Genomic DNA, 16,304 nt, shown 5'->3' with positions numbered 1-16,304 from the left:
GAGAAGAACAGAGACTATGGGAATTGGTGGTGCAAAGGGGAACTGTTAAAGTGCCATACCCAGAAGTTCAGGTACCTGTCCACATAGCAGAGAAAACAAAACCAATGCTTCTCCCTTTCCACAGAGCCCATTAGCCCCCACCAGCCTTACCTGAGGGAAAGGCCCACCTCTGCGAGTACACAGTGCATGATACACATCTGCCCTGCTGTTCTTTACACCACCCACACTGATAAGCACTCATTCACAAACACACCCAAAGAGGAAAAGAGAGGAAAGGAGAGCTTCACCAGGACCAGCTTCCCTCCATCTGCTCTATTAAGCAAATGGACGTGTTGTATATATATATATATATATATATATATATATATATATATATATATTTAACCAAGTATCAACAGGTTAAGAAACAGGCTTTGGAGAACTGTATTTAGATTTACAAACAACATTGTAACTGGATCAACAGGCTATAATTAGAATTTAATAACTCAAGTGGAGGAGTAATGCGCCCGCTGCTTGAGAAATTGGAGCCTTTCTCTCACAGTTCCGAGCGTTCAGCTCCACAGATTGGTCTCCAACTTGCCTGACACAATTACTGTCCTGGTGAGGCAAACATGCTGCAAATAAGAACAATGAGACCAACAATAGTCGAAGTCTAATACCGTAAACAAAGGGAATAATCAGAACACCTCCTGCCCCGGTGGGATCTGCACAACTGGGACAACCAATTAGTGTCATTAATGAACAACAACAACAACAAAAAAGTAAGGAAATGTTATATTTTAACATAGTTCTTAGAAGGCTTTGATGCTGGCAAATGCATTGCAGGCAATTCTGCACTGCTGGCTGTGAGGTGCATGGTGGCATTTATCTCTGAGGCCACCTGAGCCAGGCTGACACCCAGCAGAAGTGACAAAGGGGAAGAAAAACCAATGTGAACCAGATTCCTCCCCCCATCATTTTTGAGGCTTTAGGTGCAACGTGAACAATGAAATGAAAGATCAGGCTGAAGGGAGCAGTGTGTGAGCTGGGTGCATCCTGGGGGGGGGGGGGGGGGGGTCAGTGCTGGCCCTGCAGCTGGGGACACAGCACAGCCCTGGCACAGGAGCTCAGTGCAAGGCCCAGGTCCCAGGCATCTGAAGGGGAACTTGCCTCTCCCTGCCTGCTTTTATCTCATTGTAACCCAGAGCTCAGGTAGGGCTTTTTCCACAAAGTTCTTTCTTTGGGGGGTTTCCTTCTCACCGTCTCTCCCTTGCTTGTAAAAGGAGAGGGCTTTTCAGTGCTGGGCTAGACGGGAACTCCCAAAAAGCAGCACCCAGGAAAGCAAAGGCAATCACACGCAGGGCTGATAACATCCCAGGCTGCTGTCTGCGCTTCTCTGTGATGCCAGCTCCCAGCAGCCGAGGATTGAGGCCGTGGACGTGGCCAGCTCACCCTTCCCAGCACTGTCAGCCCCTTTTAATACCCGCTCGTGGTGCGACACCTAAGAGGAGGTGACACATCGAGGCGGCTATCTGCGCGCCCCACAGCCAGCCTGCGCAGCGCCGCCGGTGCCGCGGTGGGCTACGAGCGCCCTCTGGCGGCGGCTCCAGGGATGACGGCACGGAAACGCTTGGAATTATTTCCTCGCTGCCGAGATTCCATCTTCGGTTCAGGAAGCCTGGGAACTTCAGATGGCTTGAGGCTAAAAGGTTGCTCTGGGAAAATATCACTCCACGCATACCGCGCTCTTGTACCCTTTCCCGAGCAGCTCCTAACGGGGAGGAAGGGGATGTCAGGCTTCTGCCCTCGACTTGCTCCGGGCTGATGGCAGCAGATGTTCTACTTGAGAACCACTGCAATTGGGTTCCGCAAGCAGAGAAGCCAGGGTGCATTTCTCATTTCTAAACGTAGACATGTTGGGTTTTTTTGGCTGTGAATTCAGTGCTCTGGCTGCTTGATCCTGCACCACAGTTCACCCCTTCTCTGCCAGCTCTGCACAACTGTTTGCAGGAATCTGCTATAAGGTGGGCATGCACACGCATAGGTGAGAACATCTTATGTCACCTTTCTCCTTCAGAAAGGTACATTTTTCCTTGAAAGTAGCTCAAACAGGTTCTATGGCACAGAAACTCTCTGGCACTGCATGGCCATACAGCCAACATATTCATCCTCAGTAGGGTCGTCTTGCTCATTGGAATGTTCTGTGCCTGTTATGTAGCGTGTGCTCAGTTGAAGGTGTGGATGCTGTGGAGTTGCCTTGGGAAAGCAGCCAGCTGGAACTGTTTTCTGCTGTGTGAGCAGTTGAGGTGTCCTGATCCTCACTGACCACTCAGAGGGCCACCTGGGCATGACTACAGCCACCTGTCCCCTCTGGACCTTCCTCCAAGGTCACCTTATTATGAGGGGAAGAACTGCATGGCCCTAGGAAAGAAGGTGGCCAGAAGCATCCCCAAGAAGAAGCAGGGTGCACGTGATCTCAGCTTGAACCTTCTGGCTGACACGCACCATACTGCAGATCTGCAGACTAAATATTGCATGGATGGTCACTAGTGGAACTGTATCCATTGCGTGCACTGAATGAGGCCACAGTCCTCAGGGGGAAAAAAAAAACGTATAGGATGTGTTCATACAAATTAAACAGAAACTCCATGCAAATGTTTGAGGGGATGCACCAACATTACAACAGCAGCCTTAACACAACCTTCAGACTTCTGAGCATTCAACTTTCCCATCTCAAACATGTTACAAAAATAGATCATGATTCTACCCTGGGCTTCCCTCTGCAATGTTTTATGGTGAATGTGTTGTACATTTCTCCTGCAAAACAGCAGAGACAGAAAATAGGAGAGGAGCCAAGCAGCAATCAGGAGTGTGGTTTGAGCAATGGGCCTACAGACAGAACATCTACAGTGCCTTATCAGAAAAAAACAAAATAATTAAAGAAGACAGTTCTGCTTTATACCCATTAAAATGGGTTAAATAAGTTTAAATGAAAGCAGAGTCCAACCAAGTTCTGCTACATATCAGCTATATAAAGAGCACTAAGTTGAGAGCTTAATTGGTATAAATGCAGTATTTCTGTTATTAGTGCTGGACTGCAAGCAGCTTCACTCTGAAATTACTGAGCAAAAATGATGATAGCTTCAGAAGGGTGAAAACTGCAGAGGGCTCTTCCTGAGATAATTTACTTCTGTTTACATAAACATCTGACCACAAAGAAGGAGGTACATTCTCAGCAATGCTGAAATGAGATTTCAGGAAGGGGCTCTTGTAGCAACACTCTCCCTGGGCACTTGAGAACAAACCCCAGCTCTGTCCAAGACGCTTGTTCGGAGATGCCTTACCTGTTCTTTCATACCCTAGAACATCATGAGGTTTTTAGCAATTCCCTCATTCAATTTAGAAGTGTTTCTATAAATACTGGTCTGTAACACATTTCAGCAGCCCTCTAACTCCTTCCCAGGGCAGCTCCTACAGCTATGCAATAATCCCAAAGGAATCAGTTGCTCACCTGAGAGCAGTACTCAGAGATCTACCCCAGCAGACAGCACACCATTCCAACTCCAAGAGCCTGTATCACCAATGCTTGTAGCTGCAGGATTCATAGTTAATAATATAAAATATAAATCTGTCCATTTAGCCCCCAGACTTTGGGTCCCCACTGCAGCTTCTGTAACCTTTTTAAGCTGAATTCCCACTGGGGATTTGTAGGGCTGTAGGCTGTGCAGCTCAGCAGCTGTGGAAGGTTTGATCTAATGACTAATTAACTTTGAGATGGTTGTTTTCTAATGGTTGTGCTTGGGCAAGGAAACAAAACATAGAGTAAGAATTACAGATGAATGTAGGTTGGACTGGAGATCTCTGGTCCCAACTTCAGAATTAGGTCATGGCTTTAACCATCTGACCAATGAAAGTCTCCAAAGGTTGAGATTTCACAGCCTCTTGGTGTTCCTGTTCAGCTGTTTAATCACAGTCATCGTGATCCTTTCCCCCCTTGCATCCAACTGCATTTTTCCTTGCCATTGCTTCTTGTCTGTAAGACCTTGTGGCTCTATGGCTGTTGCAGGATGGTCATTGCAGAAGTGGCCTAAAGCAGTGGTTTGGTGCATGCCAGCAAGCTTTCCTGAAAGCATAATTACACATCTCCCTGGCCAACATCACTGAAGATAATGTATTGGCTCTGCAGCAGTGGTTTTGCTGGCAAAGAACACAAGGTTTGCTTTAGACACCACTTGCCAAGGCACTTATGGCAGCAACATTTTGTTGAGAGGGCCCAGTCTGGCAGATTTTACTGATATGGTTGTGTTGTGTTTCCAACATTTAGACACAAAGGAGACTCCTGACGTGTGGAAATGAGACAGTGGGCTTTGTGCCTGTGTTGCGTACCACACCTCTGAGCTATTCAAGATATGTCTTATCACCCAGACAAGCTGATCTGAAAGTGTAATGTAATGGCGTCTGTCCTTAGGCCAGAATTTCAGCCAGCTGCTAGTATTCTAACAAGCTGTTGATGTCCTGTGCCTATAAATGGTCAAGAGGTATTTGGATATTGTCCTTAATGATATGCTTTAACTCTTCATTAGCCCTGAAGTAGTCAGGCAATTGGACTTCACCGTCTTTGGAAGTCTCTTCCAACTGAATTATTCTATTCTATTCCATTCCATTCCACTCCAAATTATCTGGTGTTGTGATCAGATATCTCTTCTCTCAGGACTTCTGGGCACTAGCAGCTTAAAAAGAAGGGAAGGGGCTGCATGGGATAACGAATTTCTTTGACCTCCCCTTAAGATAGTATGATCCAGGGAGAAGCACACTCAGCTCTGCACGCTACTGAAATTTGGTGGGTATATGCAAGCCTCCACAGGGACTGTTTTCTTATAATTTAGAAGAAAGTGCTGGCATAATGACCTAGAAATGCTGGCAGGCATGATGTGATACACAGCTGCAGCAAGCCGATGCCATCATGCTGCCAGCTGGAGGTCAGTGGCTGAGCACTTTGGAAGAGTGCACTGGTGAACAGCACGAGAACAGCCATCACCTGTAGTTCTCATGTCACCAGCAGTTATCCTAAATGAGCTGGAAAAAGGCAGCAATGCTCAGAAGGCATTATAAGGTACTCTATGAAGACACACAGCCACCTCCAGCCCTGCTTCCTCCCTGCTGTGCATGTCCAGGACCTTAAGGTGAAGTGAAATCCCTGCTATGACAGCTATGCAAATGCTTCTCAGAACTGCTCAGCCCCTGACCCTTTTATTTCTGCTTTGTTTCTCACATCTTTTAGATTAGTTGAAATCTGAATTCCCACCTTACAGTCCAGCCTTGCAATGAGCTGTTCTACCCTAAAACTTCATCTCTTACAGTACAATACAGGTAGGTCTTGACTGGCATCAAGGAATGACTCTCCTTCAATTTATATTCATCCTGCAGTTAAGCTTCTCCCTTCATTTCCCCCAGGTTCCCAAGTGGCTGTGGAGAAGGCTATGTTGGGTCAGTGCCACTTCTATGGCTGTTGGCTGGCAGCTGGGTGCCAGACTGCTGGGTGCCAGGCAGTCTGGGCAAGCACTGCGGTCCCTGGGGATGGAGCAGCCTTGGTGAACCTTCTGGGCTTGTGGCACACTTTGGCCTGGGTGACTCATTCTGAAATGCTGCTAGATAATTCATTTTTTATTGAGATGAGTGGAAGAAAAGACTTCATTCCACATACTCAATTTTTATAACAAGATCCTCAGAAATGATGGACAATTTTGTATGCATTTTAATACCACTAAGGTGGTAAAATGTTGTTTACTGCTGACTAAAAAGCTCTTAGGAGCTATTCCCATGCTAAAGCCATTTTAAGGGCCAGCATAACAAGGGATAAGATAATTAATGGTGTATTAGCTGAAATGGGTAGGATAGGGATCAAAAAGTTCATGTATCTTTGTTCAAAGTTGAAAGAGATCGATAGAACTGAAAAAAAATTGTAGAGAAGTGTCAACTCAATGATGGCCCATGGCACACCCATCTCTGAAATGATCTTCCACTCCCCAAACCCGCAGCAACTAATGAGTGGTAGGATAATGGGAATAAAAATATCATGAGTGCTTCATTCAGAAATGGCCAGAGAAATCACTTAGAGCGTCATTAGAAACATCAGGATGAAAGTAAGTGATGGAAAATTCATCTTGAAGTTCAAGAAACTCTGCGCCGTTGACATAAATCTACTTCTGACTGCCAGTGATGGGGAGCAGACAGGTGTCTGATCGTGTCCTGCAGACTGTGATTTCTGCACTGCAGTGGATGGCTGAGGGCAGAAATTACTGCAAATAGTGCAGTTTGGGGATTAATCGTTCCAACTACAGCTTTGATCTCAATGTTATTGGTAACGTTTAGCCAGTAGTACATCCTGCAATACACGGCTAATTCTCCCTGTTCTGTTTAAGTGAACATGCATCTGACACTGGAAATAAGTTCAGTGGATGGTTTTACATGAACATTTTGCATGCTGAGAATTGAGAGGGTCTCCGGCACTTGCAGAGACAATGTGGGATGCATGCTGGTGGATATTTACAGCTAAAAGCTTGCTCCTGTATTAAAGGTTTTACAATCCTCTCTTTTAAACTGCTTATGTGTGTATGGTGCCACATTAATAATAATAAAGAATAAATCTCTTTTTATTTAAGAAGCTGAGTAGACTTGTCATCTTGAATCTAAGGTATTGGGTTTTTTTGCCAGTTCAAATAGTGTAAAATTGCTCTGTTGACATGAATCATGATGCTTAGCTTTTATGCAGCATATAATTTCACATGCTCTAATGTTAATTAAATTCCAAAGAAGCAGTTTTCCGATCTCTCCACGGGGAGCTTGTTTGCCTTAAAATGAAACTACTGGGCTGAGATAGTCTCCACTATACCAGCATTACGTTCACTACATTAACTCAGTAAAGACTTTGGCATAAGACATGTAGCTGAACCTCAATAATCCCCTTTGCTTATCTGCCAGCCCAGGGCTCCTGCACCGCGTCTCATTTGTGGCAGGGTCTTACCCAGTGACTCACAGCAATGTTAACTTCCTTGTAACACCAGAAGGCGTTATTGCATCCTTGAAATGAGTCACGCAAACAAATGAGCAATGCACACATTGCTGGGAGGTAATGGTGGCTGGGCTGTTTGCAAAGCCTTCCCCACACTAATTAAGAATTGCTGTGCTGCGTCTGACAGGGGCTGATTTCCTCTTCCATGGCCCTTTAGAAAGAGAAATCTGGGGGCTGAGTGATGTTTTCTGTTCAGAAGTCGCTTCCCTTCTTGGTCCCATCAGGATGGAGTCTCACATACTGCATGGTCTGATTGGAGGATGGAGGAGGATGAAGGAGGGAGGCAGTGAACAAAGGCTTGCCCTGCTGATCAGCCACCAGGTGAAATCACAGAATCACTAAGGTTGGAAATGACCTCTTAAGATCATCCAGTCCAACCCCAACCCATGCCCACTACCCACGTCCCTCGGTGCCACATCTCCACAGTTCATGAACAACTCCAGGGACTCCACCACCCCCCTGGGCAGCCTGTGCCACTGCATTACCACTCTTTCTGAGAAGAAATATTTCCTAAAACTCAACCTGAACCTCCCCTGGTGCAACTTAAGGCCATCACTTCTATAGCTGTTACCTGGGAGAAGAGGCTGACACCCACCTTGCCACTACCTCCTTTCAGGCAATCAGAGAAAGTGCTGTGGTCTCCCCTGAGCCTTCTCTTCTCCAGACTAAACAAACCCAGTTTCTTTAGCTGCTCCTTATAAGTCAGGGGACTTGGGTGTTTTCTAGCTATGTGACTTTCATTTGTGCTAAAAATGTACTGGTACTCAAATCTTGGCTACTCCTGGGGCATGGAGTGATGTGAAGTGTTTGTCTCTCATAAATGAAATGACAAGGCTGTGTACTTGGCTCTTGTGTGAACAAAGAATGAGATAGGAAATGCTCTTATTCAGAGTGAGAGTCTTGGACATCTTTGGATCCACTTAGCATTATGTGTGGTGCCAGAATGCTCATCCTGAGTGCCCTCAAATATTCCCAGAGGTTACAAGCTCAAGCACTCATCTCAAGAAAAAGCTGAGACTTTTACAAGTGGATACAAAGCAGGCTGGGGAATCCAACAGACAGTTGAGGTTGGGAGGAAAAAAATAACGGCAGAGAACCTGGAAAGCACATGGGGAACTTTCAGCAGGCTGTGCACACTGTGCCTGTTTGTGGGCTGACATCACCACAGGGTGTGATGGGTGCTATTATTGCTACTTGGATTTGGTTGGTTGGTTGCTTTTGGTTTTTGCTTTGATTTGGATTACTTTGCTTGGGGCTAATATCACCATCGTACACCTTCCTGGTTTTACCTTTGTAAGCTGAGAAAATCAGATAAAGTATGAATTCTAATGTGCATGGAATAATTAAACCTTACATCTGTGGTCACAAACTTTCCTGCCAAGCAGCTCCTTCAGAACATTCACATTTGCCCTCATCAAAGTGATGGAAGTTGGGAAAAGTGCATGTTTGCTGTCCATTAACATGAATAGGAAATGTGTATTGCAAAAATCCATCTCAATACAAGTACCAGTAACTCAATTTGGAAAAATTTGTGGTTAGTAGGATTTGCTTTTAAGCAACTGAATTCAAATATGTAATACAGCAGTAGTGGGAAATGGTTTGGATTAAGAAAATAATGTAAAAATCATTTCTGAATGCACTTTTATTAAATTTGCTCATTGCTACAAGCTTGCAGCCTGACGTTGCAAATGGCTGAGAAGCTCTTGGGAATTGCTAAATACTTTGCAATTCTGCTATGTATAGGAGGGAGCAGAGAAGATTTTAAAGCACTTTGGAGAGAAGAGATTTATATCTGAGACACTGGTGAAAAAATACACTTGACAAACTGTGTCAGAATCACCATAGTGGGCAGTGAGATTCCTTTTTGGAAGAATGCAAATGTGAGTATACTGTCCACCCTGTCACTGAGCTGAAGTGTTTGTGGAAGTGGTGCAATGTATTCCAAGAACTTGCTGCCCAGTGGTGACAGTCAGCCCAGAGCCAACCACGTGGTGTGTGAAGGTAGGATTGCTTATCTTGTTACATGTACTTACATCTATTTTATATACTGTGTTATTGCTGACATCTTCAGACCCTCCTACAGTTCCTGTCTTCAGCCTTACTGCTCAGAACAGCATCGTGTCATCAGCACCTGATGGAGCTGCGGGTGTCCCTGCTCATTGCTGGTCAGACCACAAGTCCTTTCCAACTGAAACAATTCTATGATCAGCAAAAGCTGGCAGCTCACTCTTTGTCCAACCTCCAGGTCATTTATGGTCATGAGTAAGGGCAGAATTCCAGCACAGTTCCACGCATGATGCAGCAGTGACCCTTCCCTCTCTTCCTCCCCACGAATCATTAATTCCATCCTGTGAAGACCTTTTATCCTGCTGTAGCTATTCAGCTCCCTTAAAAAAAACTCTAGAGAGGGATTCCATCAAACTTCTTTAGAAATCTGAGTAGCTCTTGTCAACTTCTGTACCGCTGTTACCAGCTCTGCACAAAACTCACCCAGAGAGGCCAGCCTTGCCCTTCGTTCTGTCACCTGCCCTGTGCCCTGTGTTCCTTGGGTAGCGCACCCAGCCTGAGCACATCCTCTCAGGAAGCTTCATTGCTTTTCAGTAAGTGTGAACATTGGTGGTCTTCAACCCTCTGTCTCAGGACAGCAAAAACAAATGAATGAGATTGACAGAAGTAAGAGGATTTATGAATCTATTATTAATATATATATATATATGCTACTGGTCAAATAATCAGAAAATCAGGAAAGTAGCAAGTGCACAGGCTTATTTTGGTCTTAGCCCTGAAAGCCTCTTTTCTATAGGGGAGGCTGCCATATTAACAAGCATGTGGTATCTTGTGATCCAATTTGGTGGGAGTTTGACCAAGAAGAAATCACTACTTCCATGTGGTATTTCTTCATAGTGTGAGTGTTTTGCCTGCAAATAGCTCAGTAGGTCTTGGCTGAGCCGCAGTTTTACATGAAATATTTAACAGCTCTTTCAGTAAAGCTCAGCTCCCCTTACTAGTACTATTAACATTACAAAGGGCAGCGATGCTGCTCACTGCTCTGGAGTGATGGATGAAAGGAAAGGTTTCGCTTTTAACATTGGATACAGTTTGCAAGGATCACTAACCCTGAACTGAGTGTCATTTCTTACTTACTAAGGTCAGTGGCAGTTTGAATTAGTGGGAAGGTTTTAATCAAATGAGAACTGGCTAAAACCTCTTTTGCTTAAGAGGCTCCTTATCCTTGCTGCTTGTTCTACGCTGCCCAGAGGCAACAGCAATCAGCATCAATCCCTTGCCCCCCCCCCCTTTTTTTTTTTTTTGAATTGATTTTAAATTTCCACGTTCATTTCTGGAAGAACCCTTTCTAACCCTGAGCATTGCTCACTGTGTGCATTTGCCCTGCGGTGGGTTGCAAATCTGTTCCTACTGTATCAGTGGAAAACAGCAGTTCAGAACAAGAAACTTTAAAGATGAGCTGGCTGCAAGAGAAGGTGGGAATGTGTGTGCTTTACAGCTGTGCCTGGGCAGTGGTGAGTCCAGGATCCGGAGTGCCATGCCATCAGTTGAGGAATATTTCCAGGCGTGATAGTTGTGCTCCTTCTCCATTGGGACTGCAGTGCAATCTTCAATTAGAAGACATGTGATCTGACAGCCTGCAGCGGAACCATCCGTTTTCACAGGAGAAGCTTTTCTAGGATACCAAAGCTTTCACATCCTCTTCATTTCTAAAAGCTGTCTTCTAAACCAACCAACCAACCAACCAAGTATAGGATGGCAGTAACATCACAGTCTCTGCGAGGTAAAAGGGCATGCAAGAAAATATTTTGGGCAGTATTTCCACATGCCTGCTTCATTCTGTCTCTCGTGATCTATGCTTTTCTTGGGGCTCTCATGTTTTCCCACATTGAAGGTAACCGAAAGGTCAATTTAAGTGAAGAATACAGACATTTCCTGCAGAATCTGTGGTACATCTCCCGAAATTTATCAGGTATGTACCAGAATAGCAAAAATGAATTAATTGTACGTGGGGTTACTCATTCCTCTGCTTTTTGAAGACATTATTCAAAATAATAATAGCTGAGCCTGCAAATGGGATTCTCTCCGTGCTTAGCTAATGACTGCTATTGCTTGCTGATCTTCCTTAACTCTGGTTCTTACTATAGGCTGCCTCAGTCCTTGTGCTCCTACTTGTAAGTAGTTAAGACTTTTCAGTGTTCTCCCTTTTTGCCCTAGTTCCCTGAGCTCCAGAGGCAAGTAAGATCTCCCTCTGCCGGATGGGGACTGGATTCCCTGTCTCAGAATGTCTCTCCCCACTCTCTTGTCCCAGCCCTGAGCATCCCTTGATGGGATGCTGGGATGCAGCACTGCTCCTCAGACCCCCTTAGCCGAGGGAAGGATAGAAGGGAGGAGAAGAGCTGGAAATATTTCTGTATCAGTGATGGGATTATACACGTTTGGGCTTTGGCTCAGTGCATCTCCTGTTGTTACTGTAACAGATAACATGACAGAAAATGAGGAGATATTTAAGGAAAAAATTCATGAACTACTTCACATGGCGGAACGAGACTGGTTCGTCAATCCGAAAGATATATGGACTTTCTTTGGGTCTCTCTTTTTCTGCTGCACAGTATTCACCACTGTGGGTAAGTCTGGAGGTAAAGTAACTGCCCAGAATCAAATGCCTCACTGCTCTCGCTGAAGTATTTCTTCCACAGGGAATTAAAGGGGAAAAAAAAAGACCTCCAAATCCCCTTTAATTTTCCCCCTGAGCGTTGATGTGGGACTGGAAGGGGTGCTGCAAACACAGGTTGCAGAGATGTCACTGAGTTACAATGACAAGTCAGAATTTAGGCAAAAGTGATGCTCCATGCTAACTACAGCACTGCATGCATGCTGTAAGCTGTGCTCATGGATGATGCATGCACAAAACTATTATAGTACAGTGACAGAAAGCTCAGTCTTTCAGTTAAGCCTTATTTCTTCTACTCCCATGTGTTATGCTGGGTAATGTTTTCATACTGAAAGAGGTACTTCATTATGTAGATATTGTTTTTAAATTGCTTCCCAGTATTTATGTCCAAAATTGCTTTGTAAACCTACAGCTCTGTAATTGAATGCGCTGTCGTTGTTGCTCAGCTTCTCTGGGCTAACAGCAGGCGGTGGTGTTTAAATCATGTCTCTAAACCTTCCCTTCTGAATTCACATTTCAAAGCAGAACTCAAATGAAACTGAAACAGCTGCTCTGGTTGGGCTGTTCCTGCATTGCTATATACACCCCTCAGGATCGTCCCCAAAGTTACTTCTATCCTCTTGCTAATGCTTCTCAGCTGCTGGCAAGTACAGACAGTATCTAAATACCCTGCCAGGATTAAGGCAGGGTGGGAAGCAGTCCTGTAGTGTTGTATCAAATTGAAGAGACACTTCTCTACTGCGCTGGGATATACTCAAGATCCCAGCACAAGTATTACAAATCTTCACGCAGAAGAAAAACTGATTATCCTACAGAAGGAGTGACATGAGAGTTCCTGTGTTTCCAGGAGCATGTAGGGCCTGCTGTCTCAGTGAACCTTGATCTCTGACAGCTGTAGTGGCTGTCTTTAGACTCAGCTGGCTCCTGCAGAGTGCACTTCTCTCAGTGCTACACACTGAAGGGCTTCTGTCTTGGAGAGATAGCGCCACATTTCTCATTCCTCAGGCACAGTTGAGTAGTTTGATAGCTCAGAAACATGCTGGAGATACAGACTCGAATCCTCCCCCCTGTGAATATTAGAATAAACACAACAGCAAGGAACACTTGGAAGAGTACCCTTTATCAGAGAGCTTTGACTTCAGCTAACAAGTGGAAGATCATGTTGTTGAAAACATCTTCCTTAGGAATACTTACCCATCTTCTTCGGCATGGGACTGTAGAAATGTTCTCATATAGTCTGATATATTTGCAAACAACAGCATTTTTGGGCTTTATTGCATCAGGCTTTAATACAACATCCCCAGGTTTTGATCAACAGTAGAAGTCTCAGTACAGGTATTCAGCAAACAAATCATGATATTCATTCTCTCCCTTTTTCCCTTCCTCTCCCTTTTTTTTCAAGGTTATGGCAATACCTATCCTGTGACAAGGGCTGGAAAATACCTCTGCATGTTATATGCTTTATTTGGCATTCCTCTGATGTTCTTGGTCCTGACAGATATGGGAGACATCCTTGCAACTGTTTTGTCCAAGTCTTACAATGAATTCAGAAAGCTACAGTCAAAAATTCTAACCTCTAAATTCTGTTCTGCATTCACGTGTATCAGAGAAGATGGGTCTAAAGTGGATGTGAACGAACCCTTGAGTATTGTGGAAATGCTGAGAAGTCAATCAGCTGTTAGAAAGAAGCCAGCCCAATATCGCAACGCCCAAATTTTTGAGATGCTAATTGCCAGAGAAAATAAATACAAAAATCTAACAAGAAGTAAAAGCATAGAGAGATGGAGCTCATGTCCTGAACTAGACAGGGGAAAGACAATGACCAGAGTAATCGAGAATTTTGACAAAATAGGCAAAGAGTTAGAAAAACTGGATGTGCCCATCGTGTTAATGGTGCTGGTTATCTTTGTGTACATCTCCTGCGCAGCTGCTATTCTTCCAAACTGGGAAACCAGGCTGGATTTTCAGGAAGCCTTTTATTTCTGCTTTATCACCCTGACCACGATTGGATTTGGAGATACGCAACTGGAACACCCCAAGTTTTTCCTGTTTTTTTCCCTCTATATTATTATTGGCATGGAAATTGTCTTCATTGCTTTTAAGCTGGGCCAGGACCGCTTAATTGGCTTGTATAAGAAGGTGATTTCGTTCTGTGGGGAAAAAAAGGTGCCATCAAAGAAGATATATCCAAAGTAAGCGTAGTCATTTCTCCCTCCCTTTTATGTTTTGCCCTCTGCAACGAGAAGAAACTGTTCCCGTTCAGTCCCACTCCCTGCCCTGGGCTTGCAAAAGGCATGTTTTCTATTTTCCTGTGAGAACCTGCTGCAACCTGGTTGCATTACACAGGAGACACCTGGTGTAGGCACTGCCAGGGCGCAGTTTCCAACAAAGCTCCTATCTCCTAACTAACAAATGAAGACAATGCATGGCGAAAGGCAGAAAGCTCTCCCTGCCAGCACTTCCCAGCTTCTTTTGCAAAGGTCTGACTTTCAACGTGCTCCTTATCCTCTCTGTTTGGGATATTTTTCAGTGTTTTCCATGCAGGCCCCAGATCACTGCCTTGTCCTGGCACCTGCCTGCAGCCAGGGACAGTGGGGTCATGGCTCTTGGTGATGAACTGTGAGCTCATGCTGCTGTAACACCGTTCTTCATCAGGAAGAGTTGGGTAGAAGCATGAACCCAGCTGCTCTTTTGTCAAAACTGTGCATAGTATTAACATCGAGTTTACCTGCCATCCAGAGGAATTTTAAAATTAAGAAAACTAAATGTTCACCTCTTTCTTTATTCCTGGTCCCTAAATTAGTCAAAATGCTGCTCATCTGTGCAGGGCTGAAATCATTCCTTCTCCATCATCACTTACCGTATCTGTGCTCAGCGTGGAGTCAAGATTCATGATGCTCAGCCATAACAGAGTTTGTGACAAGTTCTGCTCTTGAGAAGCCATCTAGGCAAGACATACAGCAGAGCTCTAGGTGGGATGAAGCTCCATCCTTGCTGTTAAAGAAACACAACAGACTGGGTACACTGCTCCCAGAAGTTCACTCCTCTGGTTCAGGTTTTATTCTGCACAGAGTGCTTGCCTTCTCTGGGTTCTTTTATCCATGCATAGGAAGAAAAGTCTACACATTGCTCTGTGGTTTTGTGAATCCTGTACTGAAGCACAGTATTGTGGGAATAATGTTGTTTTATCAAGATTGTGTCATATTATTTTTAATCTCAATCAAACTATCAATAATTTTTTTCAGTCAAAAAGTATACATGCTCTATAAAATAAACCACCGTCTTTAACTGCCTGTTAGCATGTAAATGTTATGCATGCACACTGGATGTGGATGGCATAATTAGGTATTAAAGAGTGCTTGATTTTAACAGGATGAGCATTATTTTCCATAGCAGGTTTGCTTTTTGAAGATGAGATGTTCAGAGAAGGTAAATGACAAACTCTGCTACAGTCGCTGTGAATAATAACTTACATACAGTCCTTGTTAGTAATACTTTGTTGTGATTAAGCACTGATGATATGCTTACATGTAATGGGTGATGGTATAAAGAAACATGCTTTATAAGGACAACAATAAAGAGTCTAGCAGTTAGAAGAAGCTCTGGTTAACTGTTTCATGTTTGCTGTGAGTTTGGTGGCACACACACAAAGTCCTTCCATTCAAACTATTCTCATGTCATCTCTTGTTATGTCCTTGGATTAAAATCAGTGTAGGACTTTGGACCTGCACCAAATTTCTCAGAAATCAGTGAAAAGATCCATGTGATTTAATGGGCTTTGGATCAGAGGATAGCACCCCCTGATGCCCAGGGACTTTCCTTCTGATATTCCAAACACTGCCAGCAACAGCAAGAGCTGGTCTTTGTGTCATGGGACTAGTTTCTTCCACATCAGTGAGATTTCTTGCATACAAAACAATTCATTCATAATCTGCTCTCTACAGATTTCTCTTTGGTGTGCTACCTTCATACCTACACATTTACTTTAAAGGAAGTTTGTCCGGACTTGCAAAAAGGCTCGTACACAATACCATTCTACTTATGGCCAAGGGGTGGCAGTAAACAGCTTTACTTCACACAAAGCGTGTCAGATGTTGGGGATAAGAGAATATTTTACAGAAGTAGAAAGAACAAATCACATCAGGGTGGCCCTCTACAAGCATTCTCATGATGCAGTTTTCTCTGGAATACAGCGTGCAGTTCTGGTACTTCACCTCCCAAAGGATATAGGAAAAGCAGAAAAAGTTTAGAAGCCAGGGGAAAGGATGGACAAAGCTGTGGAACATCTCCCACATGAGAGACACAGAGCAGCCCTCTAGTCTGGAAAGAGGTGAGAGAACATAGATGAGGTCTGCAATGTTGCACGGGCACGGAGGAAGGAAATAGGCAGACAGAATATTGGGCTTCTTGTGCTTTTTCTCACCTGGTTTCGTAGCCTGGAATGCACTGAAATCAATCATATAGTTCACAAAATAATCAGTAGATCTGAAGAGATACTCAGTTTTACGTTTGTGTGCAAGGCAGACAAATTGGTTCCCAAGATTTTCTGAAAAAGCACACTGTCTCTGCAGA

The 16,304-nt window shown here is 44.2% G+C and overlaps 1 protein-coding gene and 1 long non-coding RNA gene across 2 annotated transcripts; one reads left to right on the top strand and one right to left on the bottom strand.

Annotated features, from left to right (window-relative positions):
- Positions 1-379: 379 nt before the first annotated feature.
- LOC128077690 (uncharacterized) lies at positions 380-3,647 on the bottom strand. The gene is made up of 2 exons (XR_008205133.1): positions 3,491-3,647; positions 380-2,496 (listed from the first exon to the last, which is right to left on the bottom strand). It is a non-coding gene; the product is annotated as an uncharacterized LOC128077690 (long non-coding RNA).
- A 7,166-nt stretch (positions 3,648-10,813) lies between these two features.
- On the top strand, positions 10,814-13,928 carry KCNK18 (potassium two pore domain channel subfamily K member 18). The gene is made up of 3 exons (XM_052677733.1): positions 10,814-11,030; positions 11,539-11,685; positions 13,135-13,928. Exons 1-3 carry the CDS (start codon positions 10,814-10,816, stop codon positions 13,926-13,928), a joined length of 1,158 nt encoding a protein of 385 aa, XP_052533693.1.
- Positions 13,929-16,304: the final 2,376 nt, after the last annotated feature.

The sequence above is a fragment of the Tympanuchus pallidicinctus genome, unplaced genomic scaffold (genome assembly GCF_026119805.1).
Source record: "Tympanuchus pallidicinctus isolate F22 unplaced genomic scaffold, pur_lepc_1.0 scaffold16, whole genome shotgun sequence".
NCBI classification, from domain to species: Eukaryota; Metazoa; Chordata; class Aves; order Galliformes; family Phasianidae; genus Tympanuchus; species Tympanuchus pallidicinctus.
The sequence above is the reverse complement of the archived record's forward strand: the minus strand, read 5'-3'. Positions and strand labels throughout refer to the sequence as shown.

Bases quoted from the DNA above. Each gene is read 5' to 3' on its own strand.
- KCNK18 (XM_052677733.1), top strand. From the start codon at position 10,814: ATGGCAGTAACATCACAGTCTCTGCGAGGTAAAAGGGCATGCAAGAAA. The intron at 11,031-11,538 runs GTATGTACCAGA...TTACTGTAACAG, and splicing joins CATCTCCCGAAATTTATCAG to ATAACATGACAGAAAATGAG. The intron at 11,686-13,134 runs GTAAGTCTGGAG...TTTTTTTTCAAG, and splicing joins CACAGTATTCACCACTGTGG to GTTATGGCAATACCTATCCT.